This window comes from Gossypium hirsutum, chromosome A03 (genome assembly GCF_007990345.1).
Source record: "Gossypium hirsutum isolate 1008001.06 chromosome A03, Gossypium_hirsutum_v2.1, whole genome shotgun sequence".
NCBI lineage: Eukaryota > Viridiplantae > Streptophyta > Magnoliopsida > Malvales > Malvaceae > Gossypium > Gossypium hirsutum.
In genome coordinates, this window is record NC_053426.1 from 113,568,043 (window position 1) to 113,584,693 (window position 16,651).

Genomic DNA, 16,651 nt, shown 5'->3' on the forward strand with positions numbered 1-16,651 from the left:
TTTAAATTATAGTTTTTTAAAAGGGCTATTTTTCTAACAATTTTAAAGGGTAAAATATAAAATTATCATTATTCTGATTTACACTTTTAAAAATTTTAAAGACATTAAAAATGAAATTTTAACATTTTAGTGGTTAGGGTTCTTGCTTATCCTTTGGTGTTGTCATTAAATGAATTACCTCCTTGATAAACATTGACATCATGTATCTACAACACATAGACAAACAACATTATCACATTGGTTTCACTTAAAAATCTATGATTATGGCAACAAACATTCCAATCACATCCAAAATCATAAGTTATAATTACTCATCTTCCATAGCAATAGACATTTCTCGTTAATCAGGCTCCGTTAACACACTTACTCTTCATAAACTTCGTATATAACCAATGGATCATCTTTTTCACCTCAATTGTCTACCAACGTAATTAATATGATTTAAATCAACATTATAAACTCTATTTATTTTATTTATTACCCTTTAATTCTTGAATAAAACATCTCCGTACATTTTTATACCTCAAAATTCATTAGTCATGTGGTGTTAACTAGAATTAATTAATTTTACGAATGAAAAACTAGGTATTACCATCCCTAATACCTTGAAGTAATGCTATAGGAGACCGTGGAATATAATAATCTACTATACAATATAGATGCATCTTCTACCGTGGATTAGTTATTATTCAAGTGATTTATATATTAATTAGAATTATTTAATGAAACTATACTTCTCAAGATTTTTTTAATGACTTTATAGTCGTTATTAAATAAATATTATATGCAGCACACTATAAATTACTAATAATTATATTGAATATTGTTGTACCCAACACGTTATTAGTCAAAAAGATCCTTCCACTAGTAAGTCAAGAGGTCACTTATGAGTTCACCCTACCGAAACTACTCGGGCAACATATGACTTAATCTATTTTCATTGGGAACATGAAGTCATTAGTCACCAAACATTTCGTGGATTCAATTGTTTTATCCCATCAGAGTCAGAATGAATGACAGGGTTTGTCTCGTTCCATCAAAGACGTCCCTCCCAAGTACTCCATAATAATAGTTAGATGACAAGTCCAACATGTTAACACCATATTATGCGGGGTTCTTGGCTATAAATATATTTAGGAACAATGAAAAAAAGGTCAACCCTTTGAGAGTACTAAGCTTATATTCTGCCAACACCCTTTTAGCTCCTAATGTTTATGTTTTCTTCACCGTCATTCTCCATAACCTCCGACTCTCCACCTTGATTGGGTGACTCAACATCTATAATAACCACTGCATTCTTTTTTGTTGTATCATTGAATCAACAAATATAAAATGTTATTATGAATAATAAATTAATTAAGATTTAAGAAATATTTTAGGAACAATGTTAGCAAAAGTCTTCTGGAAGATTAATTAAATAACATAGAACGAGACTGTCTTGATAACACATGACACGACAAAGACAAAAGAAATAATGTAAATTAATTCGAGAAACGAATAATTAATGTATGAACCGAATCTTTAGTCGGGTCAAGAAGCAGCACATTTCATAACATTAATTTCATCGCCAAATCTTTCTTTGTAATCTCAATGATAACTTTAAGCTGAAGGTTAAATCTTCTTTAGGTGTTTTAATTATTGTTGAGGATAGAGAAACGAAAGGCAATCTAGCAAAAAGCAAATTTGAGACCGTGTTTAAAACCTACAAGTAACATTTATTGACCCCCGCCCCGTCCATTTTAGGTCTCCATCCAAATTGGACCGCATCTTAATTTCCATGCAAATGCAATGCCAATGATGTTTATTTCAGATTATTTTTTTTACACAAAAGATTTGTATTTTAAAATTATAAAATAAGATTATAAATAAAATTATAAAACTATTTGATTCAATAATAAATTCATTGCTTAATTTGTAAGAAAGAGGGGCAAATTCTTTTGAAGATACTTTAATTTCATCAAAAAATCATACCATCATTTGATATAACAATAAATTAATTGCTTGATTTGTAAGAAATATTTAGTAATAGGGACAAACTCTATGGAAGATACGTTAATTTCATCAAAAAATCATACGACCATTTGATTCAATAATAAATTCATTGCTTGATTAGTAAGAAATCTTTCGTAACAAGGCAGGTAGAAGTTTTGGCCACTGATTAAATGGGACACTTGCATATTTAGTCCCTTCTAAATATTAAAAAGTCAATTTAAGTTGTAATTTCATTAATCCAGTAAAAGAAGATTTCCATTTTTGGTCCCTACTAAAAATTAATAATTCAAAATAAATTCTTTTAAGTTTTAAGCATAAATTTTTAAAAATTAACGCTTAAAATTTATAAATTTGTCTCAGTCTCTTAATACAAAATTCTGGACTTTGCCTCTGTGTATTATGTATTGTTGTTTTAAATGAGAATTCAGGCAATCAAGTATTAAGGGTAAATAAGAGCAGAAGCAAAGTCCCGTGAATGAGGGGGGGTGTTTGAGCTAGCTTTGGAGAAAGTCTGATTCTCAAAGCGATGGGAGTGGTACAAAGAAGCACGGGCAGCACAGCAGCTCCACTTAGTCGGAAGCACTTTATGCTGGCCTTTTCCACGGCACCCAAGTTTCAATTTCCGCATTAACTTATTCATGGGGCCCTTACTTTTGCATCGATTTCAAATTTTCCTATCTACTACAACCCAATATTCATGAAAATATTAGTACTATATACATATATGAAATGAAAGCAGAAATCATGTTAGGCATTCAGGGACTTGTTCCTTTCGAATGGGACCCGAGCTAGAGTCCCATCAATGAAAGGAAGGTCCCCCTTCCCTCTTCAGCCCCAACTGTTGTTCCAACAATGCAACCCCAGCCTTTGCTCACATCACATGTCATGCATGCACTGTTTGATTTGGCCGTCTCAAATTTGCTATCACTCTATAAACCTGTCATGCCTCTTGCTTTCTTCAATTAATTACAAAGATATTTAATAATACAATCACTGGTATATTAGAGGCAAAGTTGGAATAGGGTTTTGTCTGATAAGAAGTATACCTTGTGGCTAACTAGTATAATTTGTGCTTTGAATTAAAAGAGGATGTGGATAGAATAAAGCAATTGCAGTGTCAATGTGTGATTTCAGTTTTCTGTCCTCAACCAACGGTACGGTTCTAACTTCAGCTGTCAATGTTAGCTATGTTTTTTTAACATAACCTGCAAAAAATAAATTATTTTTTCTGTTTGGTGAATCATTGTCCAACCTTTTACACAATGACTTTAATGCCGGCTTCAATAATTTTACTAGGAATTTAATATTATAATATTATTGTTGGGATATTTATAATTGGCAGTCCACAGATAGAATAATGATTTTCCATTCATAGGCCAAAAATTCAATGCATTAGAGAAGCCGTATTTGCAGAGTTACGTTATTAGTTACGACAAAATTATTTAAAAGTTGTATTCAATGTTCCAGCTTCTCAATAATTTTGTATGCAGCGACGTAGTATGGTGAATGAATAAAATTGAAGTGGCAGTTAAAAGCGATGCAGGGAGAGCTTCACGTAAGCTGCAGAAACCCCCCAAACTGTGAAACCGCACGCGTTTAAAATTCCAAAGCAAAAAAAAGGTAGTCAAGTTAAAACGCAACCTCTGCCACGTGACGAACACCCAGTCGCACGTGCCAGAAACCAAACGCATCGTCCTATCAGGGTCTACCAGTTTTACCACAGTAAAACGTTATAGCCTGTAAACAGCAAAATCTCCTATTTCAAAATTTCACACTCACGTGTATGTATTTCATTGTAAACCCTAGACCAAGTTGATGGCTTAATAAAATTCATTAACCGCTAATTACAGCCTCGTATAATCTCCGTGTCCGTACATTGACAAAGCATAAATACCCCTAACCAACCAACCCCCCCCTCTCAGTTCCATTTGCCTTTCTTCTCTCAAAGCTAACCAAAAAAAAGAAACCAAAGAAAGTCCAAAAAGGCTTCTTCTTCTTCATTTCTTTAGTTGGTTTAGGGTCGATGATCTTTCTGCGTACGGACTGGGTATTGTTCAGAGATCCTAATTTTCAGGTCCCAGCCAGCCCCTATAACAAAAAAGCCTGTTCTGCCTCTGCTGCTTTCAGTATGTGCATTTAATCCCTTTTTCTTTCTTTTGCAAGTGCAATCCTTATTTCTTCTATGTTTTTTTTCTCCCTTCCTTTTTTATTCCCCGGGCACCCCATCTCTCCCTTCAAACTCGCTGTGATTTCCTTTTTTTTCTTTAACTCATTGACTCTTCTCTTCGGCTCTCCTTTATATATTGCCATCTGATTCGATTTACTATATCCCCATCAATAAAAGAAAAAAAATAAAGGTTCAAAGTTCATTGCTTTCACCCACCGCTGACTTGTTCTTGTTCATAGATTTTTTTGTTTCTTCTCTCTAGAGAGAAACCAGTGTGCAAATCAGGGTGAGGAACATAAAATGTTCGAGTACAAACGCAAGTCAGAAAGTGAGTTGAGTTCAGAAACAAGGAATTCATCGAGTCAAAGTTCAATGAGTAGTGAAAGCTGTAGCAGTTTTAGTCGTCTCTCTTTTGAGCTTCTTCCAACATCTAGGACCAACCCAGAAAACCTTTCTCTCAAACCTCACCGATCTTCCGACTTCGCTTACTCCGCTATCCGATCCGTCACCTTCGCCCGCAAAACCGGCCTCACGTTCCGTGATTTTAGACTCTTACGCCACATAGGTTCCGGCGACATTGGAACTGTCTACCTCTGCCGGCTGGCTGACGTGGATGAAAAATGTTGTTATGCGATGAAGGTGGTGGATAAGGAAGTGTTGGTAATGAAGAACAAAGTTCACCGTGCTGAGATGGAGAAAAAGATCCTGAAGATGCTGGATCATCCATTTTTGCCTACTTTGTACGCTGAGTTTGAAGCTTCTAATTTCTCTTGCATAGTTATGGAGTACTGTTCAGGGGGTGACTTGCATTCTCTTAGACATAAACAACCTCAAAAACGCTTCTCTTTGAACTCCGCAAGGTACCATTTTTTCTACTACTTCCATAGCTCACAGATTTTTTGAGTCCTAACTCCATTGATATTACATTGATATTTGTTGCATGCTTTAATCTGGGTGTCTGTGTCCTTGTGTTGCAAACCCATAGCCAGACTTATTCTAATCTCTGTTTGTTTCAGCTATGCAAAGCCACCACCAATAATAAACCTTATCGCTTGGTTTTTTTGGCTGCTCTAAAGTTTGAAAGTGATAACAATTATATATGATCTTCCTTAGATTCGTTCTACATGTCGCCTTGTAAACTTTGTTTTATTTCTAATTTACCAACTTGTTCATAAAAAACCTGCTATCATCCTATTTTCTGGATCCATGTCATTGTCAATTTGCCATGCAAGCAGCAATAAGAGTTGCGCTTGTCATCAATTTCTTTTGTTCTCATGTATGGTAGCTGCAAAAATTCTCATACCGTTTTGCATGATTTCGTTTCAATTGCAAAACAACTTCTTTTAAGTTGATAATTTATTGTGTGGTTTGTTTTCCAGATTTTATGCAGCTGAGGTTCTGGTAGCACTAGAGTACCTTCACATGCTGGGTATTATCTACAGAGACCTAAAACCGGAAAACGTTCTAGTCAGATCAGATGGTCACATCATGCTCTCAGATTTCGACCTTTCACTTTGCTCAGACGCGATCCCAGCCGTTGAATCTCCATCATCTTCACCGGACCCAATGCCGCCACAAAACCAGTCCTGCAACCGTCCGCAACCAACCCGACTCGGCCGCCTCTTCCGAAGGTTACTCCGGTCGAAGAAGATCGAAACACTCACACAAAGTAAGCCATTCTTCGTGGCGGAGCCTGTGGCTGCCCGATCGCGTTCCTTTGTCGGGACCCACGAGTATGTCTCACCAGAGGTTGCCTCCGGTGGGTCCCACGGTAATGCCGTTGACTGGTGGTCTTTCGGGATCTTCATCTACGAGATGATCTACGGCCGTACACCTTTTGCTGCTCCATCCAACGAGCTTACGCTGCGCAACATCGTAAAAAAACCTCTAGCTTTCCCAACCCACTCGTCTTCCTCCCTTCTTGAGCACCACGCGCGTGACCTCATTTCCGGCTTGTTGAACAAGGACCCCAACGCTCGCTTGGGATCCAAACGAGGTGCTGCCGACGTCAAAACGCATCCTTTTTTTAAAGCACTGAATTTCGCGCTCATAAGGTCGGTTACGCCGCCGGAGGTTCCTGGGTTAAGGCGGCAATCAACGGCGTCGTATTACCAAGCAAAGAGCGAAGAACAATCAACCGCCTTCGATTTCTTCTGAGAAACTCAACGGCGTCGTTTGCGCCACATGTTCTGTCTGATCTGCTCATACCCAATTACGTAAATATAACAAGATAATGAATGAATTACAATTTTATGGGGTTGATTAGTCAACTCTTTCTGATCACTTTTGTTAATTCAAGTACAAGAAGCATCCTATCATAATTACTTTTGACTCGTTACCGAAAAATTGGACCGCAGCGAAACCTTAAGTCCAAGTACTGGTAAAATTATTTATTATTTCTCGCGGTGAATGATTACCCACATCATTATGTTAATCATATTTTCATCTCCACAGAGAATTGAGTTACAATTATACCAAAAGGTGTAGCGAAAAACTAATTGCACCAAATTATTAAAACTTTTTCATTTCTCTTCTCCATTTATTTTAATAATCTACACTTGGTTTTTTTTTCCTTTTTAGGACAATGACAATTAGTGTTGGGTCCAATCAAAATGTTAGGACATTAACATTTTTGTCTTGAATTATGTAAGTAGATATAAGGTACAATGGTATGTGGTGACATATTTTGCAAAAAATATATATATATTTGGCGAAAAATTAAGAAAAGGTTCAAATCGTGTAAGGAGGAATTTGTGTGCCACATAACTACAAGAGAAACGTACATATTAATCTCAGTTGGATAATAACATCTAACGACTTTGCACCTTACTTTACTACCCCTACTCATCTATGTATAGTTTTACTAGAATCAAGAAAGGAAGGGCAGCTACAAAAAAAGTAGAAAAAGACCAACGATACATAAATGATTAACATAATTATCAGCCTTATCTCCAAACATGAAATGTTGGATGATAAAAGGACAGTTTAAGTCATTAATTAAGTAACCATATGGCAGGGTTTAATGGAGAATGATTGCCAAATTACAAGGTGGATTTCGACAATCGTTTAAGATATTCAACCCCGCAATACATTACGACATGTTTTACCATTAGGCCGGTGAGTAGGGTTGTTTATGTTCTGGTCGTAAAGTGAGTTTGTAATAAATAATCTTCCCACCTTTTTGACAAAGGGAAAAACGTGAATTTTGATATACTAGTCGCTGTCTTGAGCATTCGGGAACAAGTTCAGCATTTGACCCTTGCGTCATGCCATTGTTTTTACTTCTCAATGGGGGCAATTATTTGTGTGTTAAACTTCCCAATGGATAATTTCTTTTTATTTATCCAAAGAGATACAAGTAGAATTTTACACACAATTTACGTGTAATGTTCTTATATATACATTTTATGTTTGATGCGAATCCATATGTTGACCATTTAACGTACATAAATTAGTAAAATTTCAAATTTAAGTTTATAAACAATGAAACTATCTTTTAAGAGAGTTTGTCTCCCAAATAAATTTGAATTTACTTAATTTCGAATGTAATCAATTTCTTTTCTAATACAAGATCAGTAACCAGAAAATGTTCAAAAGATAAAATAATACTTATCCCCTAAATTTAGAATTTTTTTTAAACTTAGCCCTTGAACTTTTAATATACAATGGTCTTAAAAACTTGTCAACCTTTTTCAATTTAATCTTTAAATTTAAATTCTTTTAAGGTGCGATAACACAACTCTCTCTTAAACTGTTAGTTATTACTCTCTTAAACTGTTACGTTATTACATAATTTAATTATTTTAAGTCGAGTGAACTTAAATTTAAACAATAAAATAAATCATTTGAAAATATTAGATTGGAACCGAGATTAATTTTTTTTTTAAATCGACTCTAAATCCATGAAATACTTCGGTTCATATCAGGGGGGACCCACAAAATATGGGCCAGCGCCGCTTTGACAGAGTAGGATAAACATCCTGTGGCAAGTAAAGAATCCGGTGTGAGGCAAAGCCAATTATGATCATGCAAAATTAAGCCTAACACATCATCGGCATCTCCCAGATATATGCTTTTTCTTTTTCTCTTTATCATTTTATTTTTTAATTTTTAATTCAGTTCACATTAGTTTTCTTGTTCTTAAATATATAAAATGAAAATGATAATAATTTTAGTTGAAATCTAGAGCCAAAAGGCGTGTAAAAGGGCTAACGAGTTTTTTTTTTTTTTCAAATGTCGAGGTTGTAGAAAAAGGATCATTTTCACAAACATTCTATTCCCACGCGCCTCTTACGCCGTTTATACACATCTTCCTCTTTTTCTTTTCAAGCGTTCCCACGAATTTAACCATAACTTTATCTCCTATTCATTTTTTTTTGGTAAGTAAGAATTTTTAGTCATCCATAAAAAACAATACAAACTTAATGTACAGTAATTACATTAAGCACTCATTCTCTTGTCAACTAAACATTCAAAATTGACTTACATCTAGCTAATATATTCCTTACAACTCCTTTAATTTCTTTGAAAATAACCCGATACCAATGTAGGCAAACTTTGATGTAGCCTTCTATACACACCAAGCCAGGCCAGCATAAAAAAGGTTGAAAGAGATCTTCCTCTGCCATTCCTAAGAACCCTGTCAAATATATCCTGCCAAGAATCATTTCCTCATGAAAAAAAAAATACCATTTCTCGATTTATGTGTGTCATCCTTATAATTTATTTTCATCTTTATTTGTGTTAAAATATTATTATTTAATAGTAAAAAAAATACATGAGTAGCATATTAGTAAAATGTTGGATTTTTAATCAAAATCGATGAATCAGAAATCACAAATACTGATGATATTATGTTCTGTAACAAACTGGTGTTATTTTCGATAGCATATTTATCCCAAAATATGATGTTGAAAGCATATAGCAGATTTGACATATATGGTTATAGGGAGTTTGATTTATTAAGTAGAAGGAAAGGTGTTGGTCTAAAATACTAACAATAATGGGGTGGAGAGTATTGACAACACATGGGGGGGTGTCCATGTGACCACCTGCCAACCAGGCAGCTCTACCGGCTGGCTTAAAAGCGTTGTCTCCGCCTTTGTCTAGGAGTCTAGAGATAGATCGACCCTCATCCCAACATAAAGCCACCAAATAGCTGTCCCCACCCCACCCCCGCGTGGCATCCTCTTCATGCCTACCACGTGGATATTCGGTTCATTACTCCTTCATCACCCGCCCTTGGCCCCGGCCTTTGCCATCCCAATTTCATTTTAAAAGGTCATTCATGCAATAAAAAAGAGAAAAAAGAAAGGTTGAAAATGAGATAACAAGGACAAGAGAGGGTATACATATAGGGTTGTTTTGGGTTCATAATAAATATGGTGGGTTTTGTTTACTTGTCGTTCTTCAATTGATAATGGTGATGTAAACAGGTATAATACTTAAATAGCAAAGTGAGATTTCAAATTAAAGAACAAAAAAGATGTTTGATGGAGGAACTAAGACGATGGGGACCAACTAAGTAAGGGTTAGATGATCCTTTCTAGCTAATTAAATATTTTGGAGTTTTGACTTTGGGTTTTTTGTTTTAACAAAGCTATTTGTCAACAGATGCTTATACAACTGTACTAGTAATATTTTAGAGAATTTGTTGGGTTGAGAGCTGTGGCTTATTTGGACTATCGCCTTAAGTTAAAGATTGATTGAAGTCAAGTGGCAGTGGTGTTTGATGGCTCCATCGAGGTGAAATCTTTGAACTTGGATCAGCAGCACAAATCTTCAACTCTTGAGCTGTAATTCTAGGGAATATGTAAAACCATTTTACTTAATATTTTAAAATGAATAAATGAAGTCAAAAGTGTTGGTAATAATTAGAAGTTAAAAGAATCTCGAGGTTTAGTTGTAAAATGTAGGTTTTTATTATTAATTTTGGCTCTTACTTGAGATTAAAGAATTAGAGAAGCACAAGGTGGCAACATGGGAAAGGGGATGACGAGTGTCAGAACGGATAGTCAACTCAATGGAAGGTGATGCTTGGTATGCGTCAGATTCATAGATTATAGGCATCACTAGTCACCACCAAATCGTTTATTTTATTTTATTCGCTTTTCTTAGCTCTGGGTGTATCCTCTCCTTCTGCATAATGTGTCAGTTGAAACCAGTAGTCTTCAATAGTTACCCAAATAGCTTGATTAAACGGATTTAATCCCGCAGGGTTCATCTAATGAATGAATATATAATTCAGATGTTGAGAACAGAGACCAAGTAAACTAAAGAGGATGGATGGATGCATCTTGGAAGAAGAGAGGCAGAGGGAGAGGACCATAGTATCTGCTATAGCCTGTTATGTTTTGTCTAGTGTCTGTGAGCATTTTGCATGGGGCAGTGCTCTTTGCAGTTTGCAGATTCTCGATTATATATATATGTCAATTTCGGTAGGTTGCTCTCAACTGCTATTTTCATTCACGCTATATACCATGAGGATTAAGGATTCCTTCCTTACATTAAAGGCCGAATTTTAACTCGGACCCATTGAGCTCTTTTTGTGCAAAAGCCCTAGAACGGGAAGTCAAGAAAACAAAGAGCTAGAACTCATTTGGGCCCATCAAAAGGGTGCCCGTTGACCTACATGTCTGAGCGTGGACTTTGCTATAGAGGCCTGCATTAAGAAAGCTTGGAGCGAATAGGTGAGTTGGGTTTTAAAAGCTGGCCATTTTGGTTCAGTTCTCCATGGCTGCATGGACAGGCACTATGGTCGACTTGGTTTACAGTGACCTTTAGAAATTGGGTTTCGACAGTAGTTGGAAACCCATCTGTATGGATCCATATGAAGCCTTCTAAGGGGCATGTGTCTTGTTTTCTGAAGGACGATAAACCCTACTTTCATTGAGAAAGGTATTGGATCGGTAGAGAGGATCAACGACAAAGAAAATGGGAGGGAAATTATTTGTTCTTCGGCAGGCCTTCAATTTCCGATCGGTTTCATCTCTGAAAAACAACGTAACTTTGATTCCACAAGCCAATCCTCCAGTTCGCAGCACGCCGACCTCAATCTTCTCTCAGATTTCAAGAACCTTGTGTTCCTCATCCTCAGGTATTAACAGCTCTCATTCGATTGCACCAGTGTGTGTTTTCCTTTTTCGTTAGTTCTAATTTGATATGAATAAGGGGAATAACTTTTGGTTTCAGTTTCATCGGATACGAGACAACCATCTCTAGCCAGGCTTCCGTTTGTGGATGCATTCTTGGCAAAGGCGAAGAACAATAAAAGTCTTTTATCAAACAGGAAGATTTATTCGCGTAGATCTACCATTTTGCCCGAATTCGTTGATCAAACTGTACGGATTTACAATGGGAAAAATTTTGTTCGCTGCAAGATCACTGAAGGCAAGGTTGGTCATAAGTTTGGCGAGTTTGCCTTAACTCGTAAAAGAAAACATTTGAGGAGCAAGGCTGAGCCTGCAAAAAAGAAGGGCAAAAAATAAGCATTTGCAACCAAAGATCACATCTCATTTCGGTAAGCCTCTACCTAACTCTAGTTTGTTTAGAAATGAGAACATTACATCTCCCAGGTTTCTCTCTTTCTAGATTAGGCAAAATTTTCATTATGTATGAACTAGATTTAGTAATATAGTAGTGTTGAAGTAGGGAATTTTCCAAAGAAACCAGTTTGAAGTTTTGGGTTTATGATTTTATGAATGAGTCCGTAAGTTTTTCGCCTGCAAGACATTCATGCATTCTTTATTAGACTAATTTTATCCATCTCCTAGCAATCTAATAACTTGCCTATGTGATCAGCGAAGGTCTCCATATCATTACTTACCAAGCTTTGTGTCTAAGGTACTAGATTGATGACATGTTGAGGCTTAAGACAATAGGTTAGCTTAATGTAAGCAAAGTTGTCTTTTTGTTTGTTCAGTGATATGGAAGACTCAATCGGCTATTCGATTGTAATGGTTGATTGGTTGATTTTGGCTCTTGTCTTTTTTGCCCAGAGAGAGTGGTGATTCAGGAGAAATATGGGCTGAAAGGAAAGCAATGAAACAAGGAAGAAAATGGTTTTGAAGTCTCATTTCTTTTGTTAAATGATTGTAGGATTTTGTTTGGTCAGCTCTTGGCCTGCACAATTGTTATGAAAAATTGATGTTTTTAGTTATCCTTACATATGGTATACTGATCAGAACTCAGAATTATCAGTTGACAAACAACGGTTGGGTTTTAGTTTTACAATAAAATTGTTGAATTGAGATATTGTAAGCGAGTTTGATTTGAATACACCGACGAAGGTGATGGTGGCATCAAAATGTTGCCATCCAGCTCTTTTATCTCTCCTTTTTTCGTAAGACAATGTACAATTGGTGTTATTTTCTTTGATAAATGATTTTGAACTACTTAAATTTCGGTCTGGTCCCAAAATTTTTAATTATGTCACTTAAGGTGAAAAAAGTTAGTCGTATGGTTTTGTAATTAGTTGCCAAAGGAAGAACCGAATGAAGGTATAAGATAATTTAGGGGAACGCGACTAATATGAACTTTGCTTTATTATGAAGAAAACCCATTTAAAGTCGCCCCACTTCCACTGTAGAGTCATTGGTGTTATTTAAATCCTAGTATAACGAAGACTACAGACTGTAGGAAAAGAATTGAGCATCGCTGTTGTATATATAGACGTACTGTATCTCTAACATGTACAAATCAAATTACAAATAAAACTATAACTAAAATTCCAAATCTACTCCACAACAATGTATGCAAGAAAGTCTTCATGCAAAGGCAAATTTCAATACCTCTGCGAGCTGAAGACAAACATCCTAAAGGGGAAGGCAAATGGGTATAATAATATCATAAATTATTCCTCAAAAACCTGCCTGCCACGCTCCACCAGCGAATCTTCCAACTTGGACAGACATTTGACATATGAAATGAACTTCAAAGGGTCAGCACAAGTTTATGTTTATCCTAAGGAGTTGGTGATTCCTGTCTGGTTAGAACAAAGACATGAGCAATTGGGTTCACTCAACTCCCTCTTAACAAGCCGCTTGTCTCTATTAATCATAAGTTTGATCAGAGGTAGCTTTTGCGATACTTGCCGCCATATTTCATTAACAGTTCCATTTGGATGAGTATAATCATAGTACCTCTTCACCTGAATCCACAAATTTGAGATTTTATTGATTACTGCCAACTATTTGATGATGATGATGCATGACAACGTATGAAAAAACAAAATCGAGCATGTAATTTACTACCACACTCCTCTTAGTGCCTTCTACAAACATAAGGGACTAAATGTTGCTGCAAGTCACAAGCACAGACACAGACAGAAAAACGATACCAATGACTCTTAACAATAGAAATTGCTTAAAAACAAATATCGATTGCAAATCCATATATAGATTTCCATACACATCTAACCACAAGATCAAGAATTTTGAAATCAAAACCATATCATTACCAAGAAATTTTAACCAGAGATATCTGCTAAACAAACTGCAAGTTGTAAATGAATGTATATTTATATTGAACAGATGTAATTGGATAAATTTGACCTCTCAGTAGTAATGCAGCAAATAATAAATGGAAAAAGGAAAAAGGGCAGTGAAAATAGAACAAACCTCCTTCATTGCTTTCTGATATTCAATTATTTTCTGTTCAGGTACTTTTCTCAGCAATGAAACAAGATATCCTGGTTTTAGTGCAGTTGTAGTTTCCACAAATACTGAAAACTTTTTGTAGTCTATGATATCTTCAAAAGGCAACTCAATACTATCACTGACTATCACAGGGACACACAAGCTAACTATAGAATCAAAGAGCCTGCAAGCTGATGGAGTATCCCCAGCAGGATTCAAACAGAACTTTGATGTGTGCATCCCCCGTGAAGCAGCTCTTCGATTCTCCCTGGATTGTGTTCCGTGTTTTATCACAACATCCTCTTCATTTTCAAGTATTTGGAAAAGCAAATCACGGATTTTGCCTCCCTGCATTTATAATAGGACCAACAAACAAGGAATATAAGTCCACCTAAAATTATTGTCTTGCTAGTGATATTACCAATAGATCATGGTATGCTAGTCATTCATGCAAGATCTGCTTCAGTATAGGATGTAATTTCAAACAAGCATGTGTCCAGGGAGCTGTATTATAATTCTTAATAGAAAGGTCAAGGGCAGGCATCTAAGCTAAGAAAATAGGAAAAAGCTTCGTAATTATCAGTACAGCTTTAGATAGGATACAAAAATATTCAGAGCAAAAGCAGAAACTGTAGGCTAAGACAACACAGCAAATTATGAAAAATATAATAGTACTGGTGATGAGCATGAAGTAGTGCAAGGTCTATGTTAAATGTAGATGGCAATATTTTAAGTTAAACTTAAGCCCCAATCTGAGGATGGTGGTGAAAACAGTAGTTCCAAGATGATTCTCAACCAAATTTTAGATCAAATTATAGCAGGGTATAAGCAAGCACAAGCTAGTAACTACTCCAAAAACAAATTTTTTGACCCTTCTCCTAGGTTTCCTAATTTAAATCTCAAATTGAGCTAACTACTATATCAATACTTGTAACCTCAACAAACTAAAACTTTCAATTCCATACCAAACTAAATAGCACTAAAATTCAACATGGTATCATAACCTGCTCAACAAGAACATCGATTTCAAAAGCATTTTGTAATAAACGATTTATTACCTCTTTTCTATACCGATTTCCCATGAAAAAGAGCAAGATCGTCCTATCCTTCACCCCAAAATCTCCTGTGTAAGTACTGATCCGATGCGAATAAGGGATTACGACATCCTTCACTAATGACCCTTGATCTGGCCTCAGCCGCCCAAAATCGGAAACTAGCAAAACAGCACTCTTGATACGATCCACGACCCGATAAAGCGCATTGGGATCCCCAGCAATAATGACGTGATCCCACCCGTTATTCCTCTTCCAATACTCCTGCCCCGTAAGCCACTCCGCCAGCTGTTCTTGCATTTCCTCATCGCTGTAAGCCGAGGCGGAACCAGGAGGACGACCCGCGTTAACAATCAAGCTCAAGGAAGAAAAGGCGGGAACGTAGAAAAGGTCGGCTTCCTCCGGGTCAGTAACTTTAGCGACGGGGGACCCAAGGCGGTTGGATTGGGGCCGGGCTAGGTCGGAGAAGAGGAACCACTCGTGCATGTGCTGGTGACCCGGGTAGTTAAGGGTGGTGATGTCAGGGACGGGAGATCCACCACGTGCGAGGGAGTGCTGCTGGATGATGCCGTAGGTGAACTTGTGGGGGAGATCGTACATAAAAACCTTGACTTTTTCGGGAAAAGGAATGGAATTTTCCTGGGAAGAAACACCACCGAGGTCGAGCAGTGAAGAAGAAGAATCGGAGTCGGAATCGGAGGGGGAAGAGGAGTGTGGAAGAAAGTGGAGAAGAAGGCATAGATGGCGAGGATGAAGAAGACAGTAGCAATAAGGGTGTGTTTGAAAAGAGAAGATTTTCGGGGCATATTGGAAAATAAAGGAAGAGTTTGGGAAGGAGGTGAAGAAGAAGAGGATCCCCTTGCTGCTGATGTTGTTGGCTTTCTAGTTTTCATTGGCGTTTCAGCCTTTGATTTAGGTTAAGGATCCTCACTCTTCAGCCGCACCTTTGACCTTACCTTATAACAATCTTATATAGGCAAAATATATGCATTGCAAAAATTCTAATATTTCCATTGTAGTTAATGCCTTTGGTTTATTCAAATGAATCCTATTCCTATTCCTTTCCTCAATTTTATGCAAAGGTAAATTATTAATTAAAGAAAGAGGCAAGGTGTAGCTAAGCTGTTTCATTGGATTTGGACTACACTTTCAATTGTCGCAATTCCTTTTTTCACTATTACTATTAGTGCGTGGATTACAAGACAGTATTTTTTCACTTTCCTTTTTTCTTTTAGAATAATTTTGGTGAATTTTAAGTCTTTGTGGACAATTAGAATAGTGGCAATCACAAAGGTGTTGAAATCAGTCACTTTATTAAAAAATAAACAACGTTTTAACTAATGACAAGTGGGTATGTCCAAAGAAAAGGAAAGGAATTATTACACTTAAATCATGTCCAAATCAGATGTAATATATTAATAGTTTGCAAATAAGCTGAAGAAATTAGTTTCTAGCATAACAACCTTTTTACTATAATTATATTTCCCTCGTTGTAGTAAAGACATAATGGGAACACCTTGTTCAAGGCCTCTCCCAATGAGAGGTGACCTTTTTTTGTTTTTCTTGGGGGGGGGGGGGGTTTATCACGTTTTAAGGCAAAGCCTACCTCTACCTTTCCTGGATCCTCATGCTTCCCACATTATATATATGTCACTTTCGAAATTTGTTCGACTTATAACAGAAATAAAGAGGTAAAAATAGATTGTTTTAACTTTTTAAGTTGTGTGCAGGCGTTTATCCTATGCAATACTAGGTGAAGCTGGAAGCAAATGTGAAGGGTGTTGCACTCTCGGTCTGATTGACAT

At 36.4% G+C, this 16,651-nt stretch overlaps 2 protein-coding genes and 1 non-coding gene across 3 annotated transcripts; 2 read left to right on the forward strand and 1 right to left on the reverse strand.

The window, feature by feature from the left end:
- The first annotated feature begins 3,905 nt into the window (after positions 1-3,905).
- On the forward strand, positions 3,906-6,442 carry LOC107938508 (protein kinase PINOID). Its single transcript, XM_016871683.2, has 2 exons — positions 3,906-5,019; positions 5,539-6,442. The coding sequence occupies exons 1-2, from the start codon at positions 4,460-4,462 to the stop codon at positions 6,314-6,316; spliced, it is 1,338 nt and encodes a 445-aa protein (XP_016727172.1). The 5' UTR covers positions 3,906-4,459; the 3' UTR covers positions 6,317-6,442.
- A 4,418-nt stretch (positions 6,443-10,860) lies between these two features.
- LOC107938510 (uncharacterized) lies at positions 10,861-12,488 on the forward strand. The gene is made up of 3 exons (XR_005919974.1): positions 10,861-11,255; positions 11,351-11,678; positions 12,157-12,488. It is a non-coding gene; the product is annotated as an uncharacterized protein (transcript).
- Positions 12,489-12,793: 305 nt separating this feature from the next.
- On the reverse strand, positions 12,794-15,835 carry LOC107938507 (probable arabinosyltransferase ARAD1). Its single transcript, XM_016871680.2, has 3 exons — positions 14,853-15,835; positions 13,777-14,142; positions 12,794-13,307 (listed from the first exon to the last, which is right to left on the reverse strand). Exons 1-3 carry the CDS (start codon positions 15,444-15,446, stop codon positions 13,116-13,118), a joined length of 1,152 nt encoding a protein of 383 aa, XP_016727169.2. The 5' UTR covers positions 15,447-15,835; the 3' UTR covers positions 12,794-13,115.
- Between the last annotated feature and the right edge of the window lie 816 nt (positions 15,836-16,651).